The following is a 20,360-nucleotide window of genomic DNA, read 5'->3' on the forward strand; positions in this document are numbered from 1 at the left end:
TCGCCACCGACTACCTCACCCGGTACTGTGAAACTAAAGCTCTCCCTCGTGGTACCGCTGAAGAAATTGCGAACTTTTTCGTTCAAAACATTGTGCTTCGTCACGGTGCACCGACCATCGTTGTAACTGACAGGGGAACGGCGTTCACCTCGGCCCTTACGCAGGAGGTTATGCGCCTTAGCGGCACCTGTCACCGCAAAACAACCGCTTACCACCCTCAAACGAACGGACTCACCGAACGGCTCAACAAGACGATCGCCGACATGATCTCCATGTATGTTGACGCAGACCACCGGAACTGGGACGCCATACTTCCTTACGTAACGTTCGCCTATAATACTGCTCTGCAAGAAACGACGCGCTTCACACCATTTCGTTTAGTGCATGGTCGCGAAGCCACCACCATGCTGGACGCAATGTTGCTTCCGAGCAGTACTCCCTCAACTGTTGTGGCTGCTGACCACTTCGTTCGTCACGCCGAGGCCGCCCGCCAACTCGCTCGACAGCGCATACGGCGCCAGCAAACCCACGACGCTCGCCGCTATAACCTCCGCCACAGAGCTGTTAGTTACCAGCCGGGCGAACAAGTCTGGGTTTGGAGCCCAATCCGCATGCGTGGACGCTCCGAAAAGCTTCTGCGCAGATATTTCGGCCCCTACGAGGTACTCCGCAAAGTCAGTGATGTCAACTACGAAGTTCTTCCCCAAGGAACAGTTCGTTCCTCCAGACGGCCGACCTCCGAAGTCATCCATGTCGCCCGGATGAAGCCGTACCACGCCCGCTAGCGCTTCAGGCGTGTCTACAGCTGCCGCCGGACACATGCAGCGTCCCTTCTCTTCGTTCTGCCCACTGCTGCGGCACCGAGTCGGTGCCCTTCAGAGAGGGGGAGCAATGCCACCGTACGAACCATTCAGTGGCGCCGTACCGCGGCCGAACTGTTTAAGCGGGGATTTGCCAAGCCTTGGGCACTCGAGGTGCTCGAGGAACGTCGTCTTCCTCGCTCGAGCTTCCTGCTGGCTGGCACGCCCACCTCGTCTACTTAGAACCTGGTCTCTTTCTTCAACCGTTTGTCGGTGACAATATACTGTATATAAAGTACTATATACACGTACGCACCTTCCGCGTATGGCTGCCTCGTGTCTTTGTTTGGTTTCCACCTTCTAAATTACGCTGTAGTTGCGCTCGCGCGGAAAGGTCGCGAGTATGCTCACGCTTTATACCCAAATACGCCTTCGTTTTGTTACCTTCGCGAAAGGAAGCGGCGTGTCTATTGAGTCTTTCGTGAAGAATTTGAGCCCTGTACAAAGGAGAACAATTTGGACAAGAAGGGGTCGCTGGCTAACGTCGTTGGGTAAATTTTAATGAACAGACGAATAGGCTAAAGAGAGACAAGGGGATGTTGATATAATAAAATGACTTATTAATGCCTAAGCAATACTTGGCTCATACGTGCCGTCTATACGGAAAGTGTGTACAGAAAGTGTTGACACCTACCCGAGCTTCTTCCTATTGGCTGCAGCTTGCGCGGCTCTGCTCCGAACTTACCCGAACTTACCCGGGCTCCTCCGAGCTTACCCGAGCTCCTCCGAACTTACCCGAGCTACCGAGTTACTCGTGTGAACCCGGGTAAGTTTGGAGGAGTGTCGCGCCAGCTGCCCAAGAAGTTGCTCGGTAAGAGCAACATGGGTCACATTCATTGGGTTTTCATTCCGTGCTTAGTTACGAGCGCCATTCAGCACCAGCTCTAAACGCACCTTTTGTAGCCATATACATGGATCACCACCGCGTTTTTTTCTTTGTTCAGTCTTTTATGTGGGTGGTCGCTCGGTTCAGAGAGAGTTTTGTTTCAGTTGCGACTGATCCTATATTACTCGAGACACCGCAGAATGCCGCTGCCGGCTTCGCCTGTCAGAGCCAGTCTTGGTCGCCGTCGCAAGGGCAAGGCAGTTTGTCAGAATTTCTCGGCGAAACATCTACGCTCTCGTAAATCAGAGGTAAGAACGTGACCCAGAAAATGACCGAAAGGCCAAGGCGAATAACCGGCTGAGTTGGCGGGAATTGAAAAGGAAGGGGCGGGAGACAAATTGTGTAGCCGCTGAACTCTCGGGTAACAGCAGCGACGATTGTGTGTGTTTGTGTGTATATACGGAAGGCTACAAGCCCACGGCTCGGAGCTGGGGTTCCGGATGTTTTTTTATTCTTCGTTCGTTTTATAACGGACCGCTGTCCTGGACAGAAAAGCAATTTGAGGCTCCTCACCTTTGTGGCCTCCGAGGTCATACCATTGCTAACAACGGGCAGTGTCACCGTCGACGGTGGCCGGACCTGCGGGGCAGCTGCTGCCGTTGTTGATGACGCTGCTGCCCTCTGTTGACGTGTCGTTCTCTCATCTTTGGATAGAACGCGCACACCGTGGACCGTTTTTTTTTTTTTTTGAGGAAATACAAGCAGGTGTTGGTGGCGCCTCTTCAATCATCTCGTCCTCTCCTCTTCGCTCTGTGCGCAGCGCTCAGTTGTTCTTCCGTTTCGTTTCCGTTTCCCCTTGTTTTGACGTGTCTTCCTCCTTTCTATCGCGTAGGATATTCTTTTTATTTGATTGGTCTTTTTTTTTCTAATTCTGGCCTGGCGGCTGGCTCTGTGTTTATAACCTCCCGTTCCTGCGATCGCGCACGTGGGTTTGACCATTTTTAACGAGGAGGAAGGAGACAACTTACAGCATTGGAAACCGTCGAAACATTCCTCGCTGTTGCTGACGCTATAACGATTGAGAAGCTGGTTTGTTTGTCTTTTTATTTTTTAATCTGTGTGCCTGTGCATCGGCTCGAGAGACAAACCTGAAATAATTGTAAATCTGCTCGTGGACAAAAAAATCATCGTCATCGCCATAGTCGCCAGATGACCGAAGTTGGCTGCAGGACGGTGTTGTTCCAGTACTCCTGAACTGAACCAATCGCGCCCGCCCGAGGCACAGCGCCACGCTATCTTATTTTACGCCGGCCCCGTCAGCATTTTGCCATCGCTGGTATCCGCTGTGTGGCTGATTATGTAAGTAATCCCTGCTTGTCTGTTCTATGCGTATATCAGTAGCTGTAGGTGTCATATCGTTCATTTCGTGTGATGGTCCCTTAAAGGTCTGTAGGCATTGTATATGGAGAGGAATAACGAGAGCGGGAAGGGTGGGGGGGGGGGTCAGTTTAGGCAGCAGCCTTTCCTTGTCTCGCCCCGATGTGGCGAAGTTCAACCAGCGCTGTTTTTACAACTAAAATTTCCCCATATGTTTCCTCCGTACTGGTAAAAATAAAGACAGCTGGCACCTGTCTAACCCGGAGGACAGCTCTGCGTAATTCGCCCAACGACGCTTTTGTTACATTTGCATAAACAACGAGGGTGCGAAGGCCGTCCGATGTGTCGAGTATAAAATGCGCGCCGTGTCTCCTAGCGGGACGTTTATGCCGCCTCTTTCCGCCGTCATCGACAGATGTCGCTGCCTTACAACAGCCGGCGTTCACTGCTGTGGCCTTTGCTGCGGCACGCGCCCTTTGCGTATACTTGCGTAAGCGGCTGCATAATTCCAGCATTCTGTCTCGCGAAGACAATGCGCTTGTTCCAGTCGGTCGCGTAATTTTTTTTTCTTTCCTAGGTAGTATAAATAGCATCAATGTATGTCAGTACGTGTACTGGCTGATTTTGTCGGCACATGCGTCCGCGCGCGCTGAGGCACCTGCATACACGATCTTTCTGCTTAATTTTAGCGGTGATTAGCTGATATGTATACGATCTGTTGCCGTGAGGAGCGCAACTGCATATGCGTTTCTTTCCTTACGTACCACGCTTGTGGAAAGAAGCAAGTTGAATAACACGCTAAATACCAGGGTTATCGAAAACGAAACGTCGAGTGAAGTCGCCCTCATTACCAGCGTCCCGGCAGCAGAAGGGTGCTAACAACTTTTTGCGGCTGTCTTGTGCACAGGTGTGGGCTACGCCTGTAATGCATGACCGAAATGACGGCTACTTTCGCATCTGCACTGCAGAATACGCTTCCTCAAAGCTCACCGCACCTATCCGCTTACTTTATCTGGGTTCATATGCCCCATATATAAGCGGGCCCCCATTTGGAGTCAGTGGTGCTTAGCAGTGGAGCCGAGGTAGTTCATTTAATGGTCAAATGATGGTGGCGCAAATCCTAGTCGTAGCCGCATGCACCGAGCCTGCAGCTCTTCTTTAATGGAAACCTCGAATAGCTCATGTCATATTAGATGCGCGCTTGATGAACAACCCGCCTTTTGTTCAAAAACGCTTAATAGCGCCCATACAGAAGCTGCAACACCTGTTCCACATGTGCACCACTATAAGACGCATGCGTGCATTGAAAAGACACTGGAGACGACTCCATCCAATTGTTGTTGTCAGTAAGAATTGATTCTCTGGCTATTTCTTGGTATGTGAACGCTTGTCGGGCATCAGATGCATGTCTGATAAATGTGCATTTAAAAACTTTATTGCAAGATCGATTCGAACTCGTCACGTCCACGCCGAGAAGGACTGGTTGGCGCTGTTTTTGAAGTTAATGGCCATATAACATAGCCTCTGAGATTCACGTTAGAAAAGCAATCGGTGTCGACGCTCACAGTTTACTTAATTGCGAAATCGGCCCGGGATGGCGCCACCCGTATTTATTATTTTATTTTATTTATCTTATGAAAGCTTCGCTTTTGGTTGGAATGGTCTCTTTGCCGTTAGAATGCTGTAGTCTGTCCCTTTGGTGGCGTTGGCATTTTCAGCGCACCCTTTTAAAAATAAAGAGCTAAAAAATGGAGGATATACAAAGCGTCCTTCAGCGGGGTTAGGCCCTTAATTAAGGTCGATTTTTTGTTTTTTTACTGCGTATAGACTCAGAACAAGACCGACAGTTGGTGATAGATAAAAACTGCACTTCTTGCTGCGTCCTTAGAGGAGATCAGTATGCCCTAGCTTTGTATGGATTACGTGCTTTCAGTTATGTGTACTTCTAATCCGACCGCGTAGCAAGCCTGCGCGCTCTTTCTAATTGTACGGATTCCATATATATATATGTATTGTGTTGTCAATGACGCAGAGGCTGTCCGGGTTCTTTCCACCGCCTTCCTGGAATGATTGCTGCCCGTCCAATCTGTGGAAACTATTGACTTTGCTATCATGCACTCGTTGCTGTAGGGCAGGTATTCTGATATCGGCCCATCCGAGAACGAACTTTCTTTCCCTGCTCCTATCGTCTCTTCCCGGGATTTTCCCACCGTTCTTCTTTCGGCCACCCTATCGCATCTCTTAGTCGCCATTGTCTTCGGTATATTATACTCTGCTGCCTCCATTCCCTTCACTCTTTTCTTTATCTTTACCTTTTGTTTCCACCCAGACAAGCTTGCTCATGGAGGCTGCAGAGGTTTGAGGAGTTACCGTTAATTACTATAAAAGCGAGCGAAAGAAAAATGAAGAGGGCGATCTAACCATGATGAGCGCCTGCCTGTACTGTAAAAAAAAAAGAAGATCAATCGTCTTCTGGCGAAGTAATTTTTTCTGGTCATGCAAGGCACGTTTCTTTTTTTGTTATCGGGATGATTAGGGCACTGAAGACTGGCAGCACTAAGAAATTGAGCCTTGCGTCTTTTCAAGCATCTGTGCACGCCTCGTGCAGGCTGAGCATTACGTTGCCATGTGGACTCTGTGACGAGTAAGGCAAGGAGTGTGGTCCGACAGGTCTGCATATACTGTACTGGTCGGTTGCACACACCGTGGTGGCTCAGTGTCCTTGGCGTTCTGCTGCTGTTACCAAGGTCTCGGGTTCGATCCCGGGTGCGGCGACCTATTTGGATGGAGGCGAAATACAAAAAAAAAAAAACAACAACAAATAGACCATGTGCTGAGCGATGCCAGCGCACGTTAGCGAAGAGCAAGTCGACTAAATCAATCCTTAGAACTTTACTACGGCATCCCTCATAGCGCGCTTGTCTTTCTTCGGGAAGTTAAGCTCCCACGGTTTACAATGTTTTTTTTTTTTTTAACCAATCCTGTAACCTCCTCTTCCCCTTGGAAAACTTATCAGGGTCGTACATTTGAATCCATCTAGCTGCGTTTTAAATTTGGAAGATAACTGACGCGAGTAGACAACATGCTGTGTTTGCCAACGGCGCTGGTGCATTGTGGCGCCATAAAACTAGATCTCTCACGAGTCTTTGAACCTCTCGTCTCACTGCTGAGCACGCTGATTCAAGGTGTGGAGGTATTCATAATGTCGCGCCATCTTTCGGCTGCAATTTCAACTGCTCAGCGCAGTCCAGAAGGTAGAGGTACAACCTAGCTGCAGAGCTCATGCTCTGCAGTCTCGTCTGTGAAGCATGCGGTCAAGGAGAAGGATGTGTTTTGAAGTGGAGTTTCTACACTGATGATGTTAAGTAACTGATCTAAAATCATGATATTGACGCCAACTGATGCGATCTCACTAGCTAGCTCGTCGAGAGTAAGTTGCGCGGAACGAGCAGCTTTTCCGCGCGTGCGCATCACCTCCTCGGTCACTTCTGCGCATGCGCTGTTGCTGCCATCTCGCGCCGGCACCGGGCGCCTTGTGGGCATTCGTGACTCAAATTTAATGCCTTACCTTTTTTTTTTTTTTCATAGCATCCCTTACCAGGCGTGGCAATGCTGCCAATATGGCGTAAGCATTTGGCGCTTTTCAGTGTCCTCCCCTAAAGCTAACAACAATAATGAGCACTTTGTTATGAGTCATTCGTGCTTCAAAGTTCCACCGGAAGGAACCTGTTCTTCCCTAGTCTCTTGTATTTTGATTGGGCCCAATTTCGACGTTAAAGCGCGGATATAGAAAGAAACATGCATGGCGTATAGTACATATAGAAGGATGCGTCGAAAATGGACTCTTTGGGGAACTTTGTTCCGGAATTTCAATCTCATCGCGTATGCTCGCGTTCTTCTTTCTACACATTTTACTTGTGTCCTCCGTCGACGAGCACACGTGTGCACACAAATCTGGCCGAGTCTCTATCCTTTCGCCGGCCAAGAAAAGAAAAGCCTCCTCAATGCATCCTTTTTTCCGAAACTCTCTTTCGGCACTTCGGTTCCCTTCCTGCCTCTTATTTTCGCACCCTCCTTCTGTGTATTCTTCTCGCACTGGTTCAAGCGCTTCTGCTTTCTTTATTACTTGTCCCTGGAAGCTGTGCGCTGTAGAGTAATTGGCCTTTGAGTGAGCAGGATATGCCCTTCCTTCTGCTACATTTTTCGTCTGCGCCACTTCGGGCTGCAGTCTGAACTTTCGTATTCAATTCTTCTGCCGCGCCGACTACTTTGATCGACCTTATTATTTTTCTCACTACGTGTTTTTCCGGATGTTCTCGAAAAAAAACAACCTCGGCGCGTGTTCGAAATCTCTCCTTTCTTCAACAGATATATCCGCTTCTCTGGTCGACGGAGTAGAACATGGAGTAGCTCTCCATCGCTGTGAAAGGCCAGGCGGCTTAACCGTACACCTCTCACCGCGTCTGCTATTTATTCGCTTCGCCGTCCTCTTGCCTTTGTGTTCGCGGCGCCGAAAGGATTCGCCGCCAAACCGACATTCCTGGTCTTTTTATTTCCGTCTCCTGCTTTCTTTTCCTCGCGTTTATGCCGCTTCTCTAGCCAGCTCTTGTCGTTTTTGTTTTTTGCCTCCGCTGTTCTGTTTATCTTTCGTGATTGGAGCAGAGACGTACTGGAGTAGCCTGCGCCGGAGGCGACGCTTTGCGGCGAGGGCGAGCCAGCTAGACCTTGGGGAGAAAAAAAAAAAAATAGACACGCGCGCTTTTTTTTCGTGTTTTTTTATTTTCCCAAGGCATTCATCCGTTCTGGGAGAAACTCAGTATCTTGGAAGCTATTCGTCTGTAACTATACGGTGTACATACTATATACTATACTATACTATACTATACTATACTATACTATACTATACTATACTATACTATACTATACTATACTATACTATACTATACTATATACTATACTATACTATACTATACTATACTATACTATACTATACTATACTATACTATACTATACTATACTATACTATACTACTATGCTATGCTATGCTATGCTATGCTACGCTATGCTATGCTATTCTGGTTTTTGGCAAGGGGCTGTCTGATCGTCGCCTTGTTACCGCGAGAACATGAAATGCGTCGTTTGAAAGGCTCACCGTCGAAGGCCGTATTGTAGCCGCAGAAATCGTTTTTTGCCTATTTTCTTTCTGGGAGAAAAAGAGTGCATTTATTAGGGCTGCACCGCACCTGGTCTACTGCGCACTATCCTGTACTGCACCTGCGGTTATCCTCGTGCCTGGCACACCGTGTACGTCCCGGAGCATGTGTTCTGTATTAATTTCCTCGTTTCCCTGGCATAGCGTGCAGTGACGATTATATGTGCGCAATGCAAGTGGGAAACAGTGATCGCAATAATAGGGGGACTTTTGTTGCTTCATACATGGCCAGCCGTACTTAACTGTATCCTTCAAGTGACAGCATGAATTGGCAATCTTGTGCGCACGCGGGCGGATTGGCGGTTTTCATTTTTATTGCGATAGTTTAAGGGATTTATGTGGGTAAAAGGCGGTCTGTTTATTTTATTTATTTTATTTTCACAATACTGCAGACCCTCATTTGGGTCCAGGCAGGGCGGGCAGAAAAACACATTCACACAACAGTGTAGCACATATACAATCTAAAATAGCTCACAAAGTGCGTTGTCAAAATTAACAGCCGATATCGCTTGTAGAGGCAGAGCGTTCCATTCGTCAATAGTTTTCGGGAAAAAAGAAAATTTAAAAGCGTTAGTATGCGCGAAGTATGGTGCTAAGGTGTGATTATGGTGACGTCGAGTTTTACGTGTTTCAGAGTACTGCACATAGGGGGCTGGGGAGATGCCTAGTTTTCCGTGGATTAGTTGGTGAAGGAAAGATAGGCGGGCTATCTTGCGTCTGACGTGGAGAGGTTTAATATTATTTGCTGCCATTAACGAGGATGGGGAATCAGTTCTGTTGTACTTATTAAATATAAAACGTACTGCGCGCCTCTGTATTTTCTCTAATTCTCTTATGTCTTTTTTTGCATGTGGGTCCCAAACGATGGCGGCATATTCGAGTTTTGGTTTTATAAGAGTATTGTAGGCTAATAGTTTGCGTTTGCTAGGTGCGTCTTTAAGTTTATGGCGAAGAAAACCAAGTTTACGTAAAGCTGAGGATTTAATGTAGTCTATATGGTCATTCCATTTTAGTTGCGAGTTTAGAACAATGCCAAGGTACTTATACCCTGGCACTTCTTTAACTGAAACGCCATTAATGCGATAGCTGAAGGAAAACGTATTTTTCTTCCTTGTTATCCGCAAGAGCACAGTCTTTTTAGTATTGATTTCCATGCCCCATTTTAACTCCCTAAACGACACTAAGCAGGGCATTATCTAAATGTTCCTGGTCAGAAACAGAAGATACGGGAGTATATAACATGCAATCATCGGCAAACAGAGCAATCTTGACAGCTGAATTAACACTTGAAACTAAATCATTAACATATATTAAAAATAGCAGGGGACCGAGCACACTTCCCTGAGGGACCCCAGAGGTTACAGGGAGTGGGGAAGAACAACTACCGCCAATCTCCACAAACTGCGTTCTGTTTTGTAGATAAGCTGCAATCCAAGCAATGAGCGGAGGTGGTACACCAATGAGTTCAGTTTTAAAAGAAGCTTGTTATGCGGCACCTTGTCAAAGGCTTTGGCGAAATCTAGAAATAAAACATCAATTTGGCCTGACTTGTCTAAAGCTGCACTAAAATTATGAATGGCTATTATCAGTTGTGTGGTGGTAGAGGATCCCTTCCTAAAGCCGTGCTGAGCTGGGTTTAAGGCATTATTACTGTTTAATATTGCAAGTATATGATTGACAATGATATGTTCGATAAGCTTACAACAGGATGACGTTAGAGAGATTCCGAGGCCATAATATCCCAACAAATGCAAAGTTGGTCGGGCAACATGTTTCGTTCAAGTTGCAGCAGAAACATGAGGCGTTTTCTGCATGGCAAGAATAGTAAGAGTGAGAACCATGGTGAATAATTTCAAAAAGCGCTTACAATTAACGCCATTTTTTGTTTTTCTTGCTTTCATTAGTTTATTTAGTCTTGTTGGTTACTGTCAGGCCATTCTCTATGAAAAATGCGGTGACAAGCTGTCTGACAGCTTGCGTTCGTAACGTGCCTTTCGGAGTGCGCGCTTTGCTTGGTTGGTTGGTTTATGGGGTTTAACGTCCCAAAGCGGCTAAGGCTATGAGAGACGCCGTAGTGGAGGGCTCCGGAAATTTCGACCACCTGGGGTTCTTGAACGTGCATTGACATCGCACAGTACACGGGCCTCTAGAATTTCTCCTCCAAAGAAATTCGACCGCCGCAGCCGGGATCGAACCCGCGTCTTTTGGGTCAGCAGCCGAGCACCATAACCACTGAGCCACCGCGGCGGCCCCCTTAGCTTGCGAGTGCGTTTAATCACGCTCCATACCTATTGAAGTTCGTAGCCTTAGGCGTTGTCCGTTCTAATTTAAGTCGCCTTTAGCTGACCTTGCCACTCGGCCTAAAGCTGCTTGGTTGATCCAAGCCTTCCGCCGGTCCGCCCGATTGCGTTTCAATGGGCGCAATTAGCGTGCCCCGTGGAAAACGGGCAACGTTCACTGCACATGTGGCGGGCAGACTCGTCATGGCGCTGAGAAGCCTACACATAAGCTATAGTACCTAGAATATACCAGTATTCTGGGCACTATGTACATGAGCCGACAAGTCATGCGACAAGTGGATTTTTTTTTTATATTGAAAAGCGACAGACGACTTGTTGCGCCGCCCATCGGAGAAAGGCTGAAGTGTTAGAACAGACGCATTGCCTCCGAGATCTGTGAAGAATTCGGTTGCCGCGCGTCGGATCTCGGGAGCCACGACAAACATACGAGTACAACAAGCGCACGCGCGTGCAGCTGGCCATGCGCTGCGAGTAGGCGCGCCGCCTTTGCGTATCCCAACAAATATGGCTGCCTCCTGTTAGTTGCTCGGACCGGTGTAGCCGTTGAAGCACGAATTCGCCGCGTTTCCCCGGCCCGCCGACGCTGACAATGTCCTACGTCTCCAAACGAAGACCGCAGCGGGGCTACGCGGTATATTACGAGTGAGTTGAAAGCGAGGTTCTGCTTTTGTGAGCTGCGAAAGCGGCGGTTTGGTCGGCAGTCGCATCGCCGCTTTGGCGGTTGTGCTTCCGACTGGCTACGCGTGCATGTTTCAGAGGCGCGCTCTCGGTGGTGCAACTTACTGGAAATGAGATTGCGCGTGTTTGCCGCATGCTGTATGCAGAGTTGTTTCTCTGGCCCGGCTTACGATAAGCAGCGCTTGTGCTTTCTGCACCGCTCTGGGGCGACAACGCGACTCGGGCCTCACTCGGCGCTGATTTGTTGTTCCGCCCCTGTAATCTGTCGACTGGACAGCCTGCGTTATCTAATCCGTCGCGCTTTGTCGTAAGCCGGTCTAATCGGACAGTCAAACACCCTAGCTGGGAAACATCACACGCCAAAGGCGGGAGGCGTCTGCTTGAGGAGTAACCTGCGGCTAGCGTGGTTTAGGATTTCAGCAGCGATTTTGACACGCGTGAAACCGTATCGCTGGCATGAAAAGAGAAACCAGGTTTAAAAGAAAAGCGTATACAGGGTGTCCCAGCTAACTTGGACCAAGGTTTATAAACAAACTAAGCGTTCTTCAGAACTGAAATCGCGTGGATATTGTTGATGTTTATCTAAAGTTACAGTACCATTTTTTCGGATCTCCTATTTGAATAATTAGTCGAGATAAATAAATTAACGTTTTAAATATAGCTTGAAATGTTCAGGCGTCAATAGGAAGGTTGTGGAGCTCCACAAATATCGACCAACCCAGGCACTTCCAACGAGATAGACTTAGCGTGGCCGTTTTTATTCAGGAAAAACGAAAGCCCGCGGAGTTTAAAAAATACCACGTTACACAGCGCTCCGTGCGCCCGGATGCGACGCGATTACAGCGCTCTCATCAGTGCTAGAAACATCACCCGCTTCGGCCCTTTCGTGCTGCCCAATACAGGGCTTCGCGATGTGCTTGATTCCAAGATAAGCGCCAGAGGGTTCGGGCGGGAGTTGAAAGAAAGCGCGGCTCCCGTTTCTGAGGGCAATAACTGCACACTCACGTTAGGAGAATGGTTGCGGAAGAACGATGACAATCTCATGAGTTTGAATTTGGGAGCAAGATCCCAACAAGCAAAGACGCATATAACAAGCCTGATAACGTCGTGTGAATTACGCTGAAAAACAGGAGCCGCGCTTTCTTTCCGCCGCCCGTACCCACTGGCGCTTATCTTGGAACCAAGCACATCGCGAAGCCCTGTCTTGGGCAGCACGAAAGGCCCGAAGCGGGTGATGTTTCTAACGAAGCACGGATGAGAGCGCTGTAATCGCGGCTCATACGCTGGGCATCGAGGCACCCTAGGCTCATCCGGGCGCACAGAGCGCGCTGTCACGTGGTATATTTTAATATCCGAGGGCTTTCGTTTTTCCCGAATAAAAATGGCCACGCTAGGTCTATCTCGATGGAAGTGCCTGGGTTGGACGATATTTGCGGAGCTCCACAACCTTCCTATTGACGCCTGAACGTTTCAAGCTATATTTAAAAAGTTCATTTATTTATCTCGACTAATTATTCAAATAGGAGGAGGGAAAAAATGGTACTGTAACTTTAGATAAACCTCAATAACATCCACGCGATTTCAGTTCTGAAGAACGCTTAGTTTTTTTATAAATCTTGGTCCAAGTTAGCTGGGACACCCTGTATATGATTACGCCATTTCTAACGCCATTTGAGAACTGTTGTACTGCGGTGGTGTAATGCAGTGTGTGACACGAAGACGCTGTAACAGGTACTGGGTGCGAATGTGTGCGTTGCGTGTGTTCAACGTGTGCGGTTGTTTGTTTTCGTAACAACTCGGTGCATGAGCTGACTGTGATATGTTCTCCTAGGGAGAAGTACTACAAGCTTCGGTTGTACCTTGCCTTCATGATCGACGTCGCTGGTATTTTTGTGCAAGGCTGAGACTTCTTTTGTGAGCTGGATCTCTATATTTCACACAAGGCAGGTTGCTAAGAATATGTTAAAATGCGTTTGACCGACACTGTGGAATTATCTGCACTGATATCTTTAAAAGGAGATCCTCGCCAGGACTCATCGTAAAAGAAATAGCTGCTTATCATTAAGTGTGCTGAAAGAGAGTGACATAATTCAGAGCGCTGTTGCGGGTGGATATTATAGCTGAAATTAAGATGAGAAAATGGACGTAGACGGCACTCTCGAAATGCGTAGAACAGTTAGGCGATGAGCTACATGGTGGAGAAGGGCAGAGAGTCGGCTGCATTGCTTGTGATTAACAGGCGTAATTCATATAAAGTGGCCGCGGCTGTAGCATATAGAGGGATTAATTGGAGAGACAGCTGGTGACGATTTGACTCAGCATGTCTGGTCAACTCCTTGATCTCGAAAACAAATAAGTACTAAACGGTCGCGTCTCCGGCAACTGACTGTTATGACACGCCATGTTTAAACGACTTTTTTCCGGCCTGGGACGAGGAAGTTTGTGCCTGATTCTTGAAAAGGAACTCCCCGACGCGGAGACAGCTGCTTTTGTGCGCGTGCATATGACTTGCGGAGTAATTTGTCAGTGCAGCGGTATTCGCTGCGGAGCGCCTCAATTTCGCTAATAGACATCTGCCGGCTTGGTGACGTTTCAGTGCATGTTCCACTGGCGTGGTTTGGCTTAGTAGGCGAAGCTTTCGGCAGCTGGAAGCGCATAGTTTGCTGTGTTGTTTTTAGTTCCGTCGATTCCTCCGGCATTTGAATAGGCGAATCGCAAGGGGCATGGGTGTTGAAGGGCAGCGGGTTTTGTTACCGTATCTTTTCCGAACGGTGAAAACCGGCAGAATTGTCTACTTCATACACTTTGTCATAACACGAAATCACGACACTCTTTCCTAATCGCCCCACTAAGAACGTCCTCCCGCCCCAGCCAGGATATATCCCGATAGCAGGCATAAGCGGCCACACTTCTGCTTGCCATTCATTCTTTCCCACTCTGGAATTCGCTGTTTAAGGGCATTTCCTCATGCATTGGCCATAAAACATTCCGGCAGAAAAATAAAAACTCATATCTCATAGATTTAGACGCTTGCGCGTGTGCCTTTTTGTATCCAGTTTTGCTTATCTTTTTTTCTGTAGTGCTGTTCCATACTGTGTGGAATTCTTGATGATTACGGCCATTGTCGTGCTTATTGTGCTTTCTATGTCATTTATTTTCTGGACGCTTTTTATGCGTGCTTTCATCGCGGTTCGCAGTTGAAAACCAATGCGTTCCCCACTTACGCAATGCATTTTAAATGGGCTGTGAGGAGAAGTTGAAGTTGGCTTGTATCGATAGGATACCGGCTCCTAACCACAAAAAGAACACTCTTACTGAGAACAAATTTCTTGTGTGGTAGAAAAGAGCGAGAACTAAAATATAGATATCACCGCCACGGGCCAATCTCGCAAATACAAGCGCGATGACGAAACAGCCGGAAAACAGCACAGATCTCTGAGGCTGGCAAACGTGCATGAAAGTTACGCGTTTGCATATTGAAGTATATTGTTTTGTTTTGAAACCGCGAGTGCACTTTTATCACACGAAGAAGACGGAAGAAAGACGGCCTGAATGTTGCGAGCCAAACAAAACCTATATTTGGCGGCGCAACAGGCGGCCATGGCTGAGTTTCGGTATGTTTGGGTGCCTCGCGGCTATGCGCGGTGCATGCCCGCGTGGTTTCGTTTTTTGACGCGCCTCGATTTACAAGTGCAGAGCAGCAGGGGAACTCCAAGTGCTCTCTTAAGTGCTCCTCGGACTATGTTCATCCATCGGCACGCACCTGCGACGAGGAAAACACCTGTGGCTATGGCTAATGTTGCGCGAGCCTCCACGTTAGCAAACGCACCGCTCGGCGTGTTCGCTTCGTCAGCGTACCAAGACGTTGGGTTGCATAACCAGCGCTACGGGTGAGTACTATGGGGCTACGAGTACTATGCCGAACTGGCGCAGCTGCAGCCGCCATGGAAGCAGACGACTGCTTGCGCGACGATGGCTTGCGCCTTGAGATAAACGGCGGATATACTCAAATTATTCCACTCGTCGATGAGAACGGTGCCCCACACCGGCCCGACTCTGATGGAAAGTGATTGGCCACCCGAGTAGGCGGCGACGGAGGTGGGGACGGTGGCCCTCGCTGGCACGTACAGCCTTTGTCAAAAGTAACCAGGCTGCATGTTTTTCTTCTCAGTCCTATATTAAAGCTATTATGACAGCCCTCAAGCTCTAAATCTCTGTATGGTAAGAAGAACCCGTGTTCTCACCTTTAAAGAACTTTTTGATCTTTAGGGAAACCGTGAGGGCTCTGTTTTACGAATTAGAAGTGAACCATGAAGCCTGGTTACTTTTGACAAAGGCTGTACCTTGCATCTCTTGACCGCCGGGCTCTCGACGGACCCGTAAAGTTATAACAGTGCTTGAAGCCGGTTATGTTAAAGGGAAGTTATTCGAGTGTTCTAATCTATGAAGCTTCTTGGCAATGCGTGCAAAGTAGTTTTGTGCGTTTAAAATGGCGGCGTTACCACCGATTAAAACCGCGACGATGTTCAGGCTTCTCCTCATGGCGTTGGAGAAGTGCGGGGAAACTCGTGATGACGGCATAGCAGCCGAAATTTCACATGTCCGCTGCCTTCGTCTACATGCTGCCGTGCGTCTTCCGATGCTGTCAAGCAATGCTTCGTGCGCTTCACCTTCGTCGGCATTCGTTTTGAAACAACTGCTTCTTCGTTGGAAACATAACGCCGCCGTACGTGACGTCATCACTGCGGCCTCTGCTCGTTGCTGTGCGCTGCGATAAGCTGGAACGCCGGTGCCCCTTTAGTCGGCGATTACGTCACCATTTTAAATTCCAGCGAGAAAAGATTTCGCAGGCTTTGCCAGCGAGTTTCACGCATTCGGCTCGTTTAAACTCGTCGAATTCTAAAGCCTCTTCAGCTGCCCTTAACTAAAGCATACACGTGCATGCAGCGTTATGCAGGTTTGTTAGAGATGACAAAAAAAAAATAAAAAGGAGGGAGGGGGACTAAGGACACTCGACGGACATATATATTATTGAGAATGAACAACGGTTATATGACAGTTTCAACGCAATTCTTGTTCGCGCACACCAAATGGGCTCGCGCTGTCTTACGCTCGTCCGCTCGGCCAGCGGCTCGGCACTGTCGCGCACCACACACTCTGTGACAGTTTGTTTTTGTGTGTGTGCTTTCGCCGAAGTGCAGATTGAAGATGCTCTGAGACACGGTTTCCACTGTTCTTTTTTTTGTTTGCCCTGTGCTTTATTCCTGGCCACGCGCGTCTCGCTGGAAGTACGGTGGGCCCGCCTAAATACGCAACCGCAGCCGGAAGTTGTGTCATGATAGGACAGGCCCAATGAGTGGCGATCATTGGGATTAAGAGAAGAGGTTGACGCGAATCTCGGGGTCCCCGCCAGGATCTTCGACAGGAAGAGCTCAGGTGGTTCCACGTAGACCTTACTCTTCGCTTTTTTTGTGTGTCTTCACTGTTGATGGAAACAACTAATAGCGCTGGCTGGCGGGACGCAAGCGAAGAGAACAGACCCTTGCGCTGACTAGCAACCAAGTGATTTATTGAAGGCAGGAATGTAAAGGGAACTTAAGGCGTGTTGTGGGGATACTAACGAAACTTCGATTTTTTCTTCCCTTGAGCGTGAAAAAGCTGCTTTACAACTGTCTCTTCCTGTCCCATCTGAATTACTGCCATTTAGTGTGGGGAAACACCACAATGTCTAACATCACAAATCTTTATCTTTTGCAGAAGAAAGCAGTGCGCGCTATCGCTAATTCCTCATATGACGCTCATACGCAGCCTCTTTCAAGTGCCCTTAACTTACAGCCGGTCACCTCCATATATCGTAGTATTTTACTCAAGCGTTTCACTACTGCGAAAAAACAGAACACCAAATTCTTCGAGCATTTATCTCTATTGACAATGAGTTCTAACATTTACAACACACGTCACAGAGAAACATGGTACGTTCCTAAAACGCGCACTAACTACGGTCAACAAATGTTACGCCACACACTGCCATCTTTGTTAAACTCATTAGAAACTTAATAACAACGTAGCTCTCCTTTTATGGGCTCATTGTGGATTCGTTTTTTTGTTTTGTTTGCTTTGCTGTAGTATACACTGACGCTATGAATGTCTAACCAATTTTCTTTGCTTGTTAGTAACTTATTATTTATGTTTGTGAATTTCAAAGCTATTTTATTTGTATAATTTTATGCTTTCTGCTTTTTAAATCCTTTCAACATTCTATCATTGATTTTTTTTTGGCCGTATGTATTTCTGTTATAGCATAGAATGTTATAGAATGTTCACTAATACTTTTTTTTCGTTTATCCATTATTGTATCTTTGCGTTCTCTTTATTGTGCATAGTGCCATTTCTGTAGGGGGTACAGACCCCGTCAAGCCAAATCCATTTGGCTTTTTGTCTGCACTCCCGTCATCTGTACATGTATAGATGCAAATAAACTTGAATTGAAAAAAAAATTGAATTGAGCAGATACACACAATATAAACCTTCATAAGATGTAGTAAATTACTAATAAAGGAGTAATTACTCATTGGCGCCCACCCGAGCGCAGCCATACGGCTACAAAGGAAATCTGTACAGCTTTCACATAAACTTAGTAGTTAGCGAAAATGAAAAAAGAAAAGTTTCAGTGGAACCAGTATAACTTTCCTTTGTAGCCGCATGGCTGCGATTTGGTGGCTACCAATGAATAATTGCTCCCTTATTATCATTCGGGCAATGGAAGCAGTCAAGGTAGTGTCAAAGAGTGCCACTTATTTAGGAAAACAAGCTCTTGTGGGATCAGAGCCACCGACGGCTGGCTTAAATGCCTCGAAAATCAGCCGTGAGGTCTGCCGTTTATATCTGGCGATGATGGTGGTCTCATTAAGAAATGCTTCTCTGTCTTGGCAGTCCGCACATTGTATGACTGTTATTTTTATGCGACTGGCAGTACATATCTGATATGCAAAAAACCTCAGTTGAAATCAGTGTCGCGTATTAGTTTTGGCATGTGTCGTGTATGGCTGTCTCTTTCGTATCTCCCAAAGACGTTCTATATTACTGCTTAGTTGTATAGCATTTATATGGCAGCTGCACCTTTAAGGGAGATCGTACGATGTGCATTGAGCGGCATGCATAATAAGGTTATCTGTTACAACACCGCTCCGTCATGAGCTGAGAAAACGCCAAGTCTGCACAGTGGACGTGTCGCAAGTCCGGACAGCAGGCCTGGAAAGCATACGTCATCGCTTCTGTATTCTGAGATTATGTTGCGGCACCATGCATTTCTCCGTTGGCGACGTGTGCATCACTGCGCAGTTTCTTGAGTCACCCTTGCAGCGAATCACTAAGCTCTCGTTGGATTATGTAGGCTGACCTAATGTCCACCGTTCGCGAATTCTGCATGTTGTTAGTGGCTATTTATTGGTAATAAATAAATAGATGAAAATTAAAGGAAAAGATGTCGCTATCCGCGGTATCTGCCATCGAAACCTGAAGCACCTGAGCTGCGGATAGCAGGAATAAAAGGACATGGAGAAGGAAAGAAAGCAAGGAGCGATAGAAGAAAGGATAGGGGTAGGGCGGCAGTATATGTACAAATTTCTCTACCGATTTCAGAAATTTTAGCGGCGCTACCAATTTTTTTATATTGGATTTTTATTGTGAGTATGCGTTAGCCGGCAGAGTATGAAGGTATAAATATTTTTTACTTTGTTTCCTTCGTTCAGCTTTTATTACATGAATTGCGGACACAACTGCAGCACAAGTTTCATATACTATAACGCTTTCTATGCACATGCAATTCTCTGGAAGAGACGGATTTATAAAGCAGCCCGGTATGCACGGTGCCTGGTATGGACGCATCTATCGAGGCTGTAGGAAACATGCATTAGGAAAGCCCCGATGGCTGACCTTATAGATTCCGATCACTTGAGGGGACTACAGCATTCAATGTCGCTGACACAGGCATTCACTTCCCGCTTGTTCAGACAAAGCATCGGTTCTGTCTGTGTGATCGTCGCTATCAGAGGCTGCGCGGATGGCACGGCTGCGATCAACGTCTCCAGTTCCTGGCGTGCAAACACGGATAAAGAAAGGCGCTTGCTCTTTGTCGCTGTTGCTTGGGCAGCACTCTTAATTGGATGACGCGTGCGCGGTAGTTTCGCACCGACCTATCGGCAGGGCGACCTTCTTCCTGCAGATCGTGGTATAGTTAGTGCAATAGTTAGTGCAAGCCCTGTGCAGTCCTTCGCACGTGCGTTCTACCCGGTGCTGGTTCTTGTTGTCGGGCCGCTGATCAAATTCAAGTGCAGGCCGTGAACGCGTTATCGTCCCTCACAGCGCCGGACGGCGTTTGCTGGTATCTTTCTGGGGCGCGATACTTGGAACGGCGCGCCCATGTTTTTTTTTTCGGACTGACTGATTCATTTGCCGTTGGATTGTTCTTTCTTTTTTTTTGTTTACCGTCGCTGTGCAGCGGGCGAACAAGCGGTGTCCAGCCGATGCTGATTATCTGTTTTGTCTGGACAGGTTATTGGAGTGCACGGTGTCTAGTTTTTGGACGCACCCTTACAAACGCGAGGACAATAGCGTCTATAGACGCAGCTCACAGTGTGCATTGTGTCGCTAGTGGCTAGGATTTTTTTTTTGTTTTGTAGTAGTTTAAGGGATGATGCCACGCTATGAGCAGATACATTGTGCATGTAAATGTTGAAATAAGTGGTATTTGAAGTGTTTTGACAGACGTGCGGCTGTGTTTGAACAGAGGGGCGGTATCAGGTGGATGCTATCGCATATTTCGGGTCCCGCGAATAAACGGTCGCTCCTATATAGGCACGGTGAGCTGGCGGTTGGTGCCTTATGACCAGTAGCCGATTTTGTAGGGCAGAACGACAGGAAAGGGGCCTCGAGGCTGCCTTAAACACTGCACAATATGCCTCCCAGAGTATTAAAAGAACTAAGAAAAAAATACAAAAACGTAGGGGGGCAGTGGCAGCGAACTGCAACGGGCTTAAAGCCGATAAATGTTACATTGGGAGCGATCGAAACGTTGGAAATATCTTGGCGGATAGCGTTTAGAAAAC

General features: G+C 47.5%; 1 protein-coding gene across 4 annotated transcripts in view; it reads left to right on the top strand.

Moving 5' to 3' along the window:
• The window catches only part of mtd (TLD domain-containing protein mustard), a 181,065-nt gene that overhangs the window by 63,651 nt on the left and 97,054 nt on the right, over positions 1-20,360 (top strand). Inside the window, exon 1 of one of the 4 annotated variants that reach the window (XM_089565169.1) lies at positions 10,585-11,217. The exons of the other annotated variants lie outside the window; for them this stretch is intronic. Coding sequence (XP_089421295.1) covers positions 11,165-11,217 — 53 coding nt within the window. The 5' untranslated portion in view covers positions 10,585-11,164. Of the gene's footprint in view, positions 1-10,584; positions 11,218-20,360 lie in introns of those variants that run through there. 4 annotated transcript variants of the gene reach the window in all.

The sequence above is a fragment of the Amblyomma mixtum genome, chromosome 1 (genome assembly GCF_055824585.1).
Source record: "Amblyomma mixtum isolate Tamu chromosome 1, ASM5582458v1, whole genome shotgun sequence".
NCBI lineage: Eukaryota > Metazoa > Arthropoda > Arachnida > Ixodida > Ixodidae > Amblyomma > Amblyomma mixtum.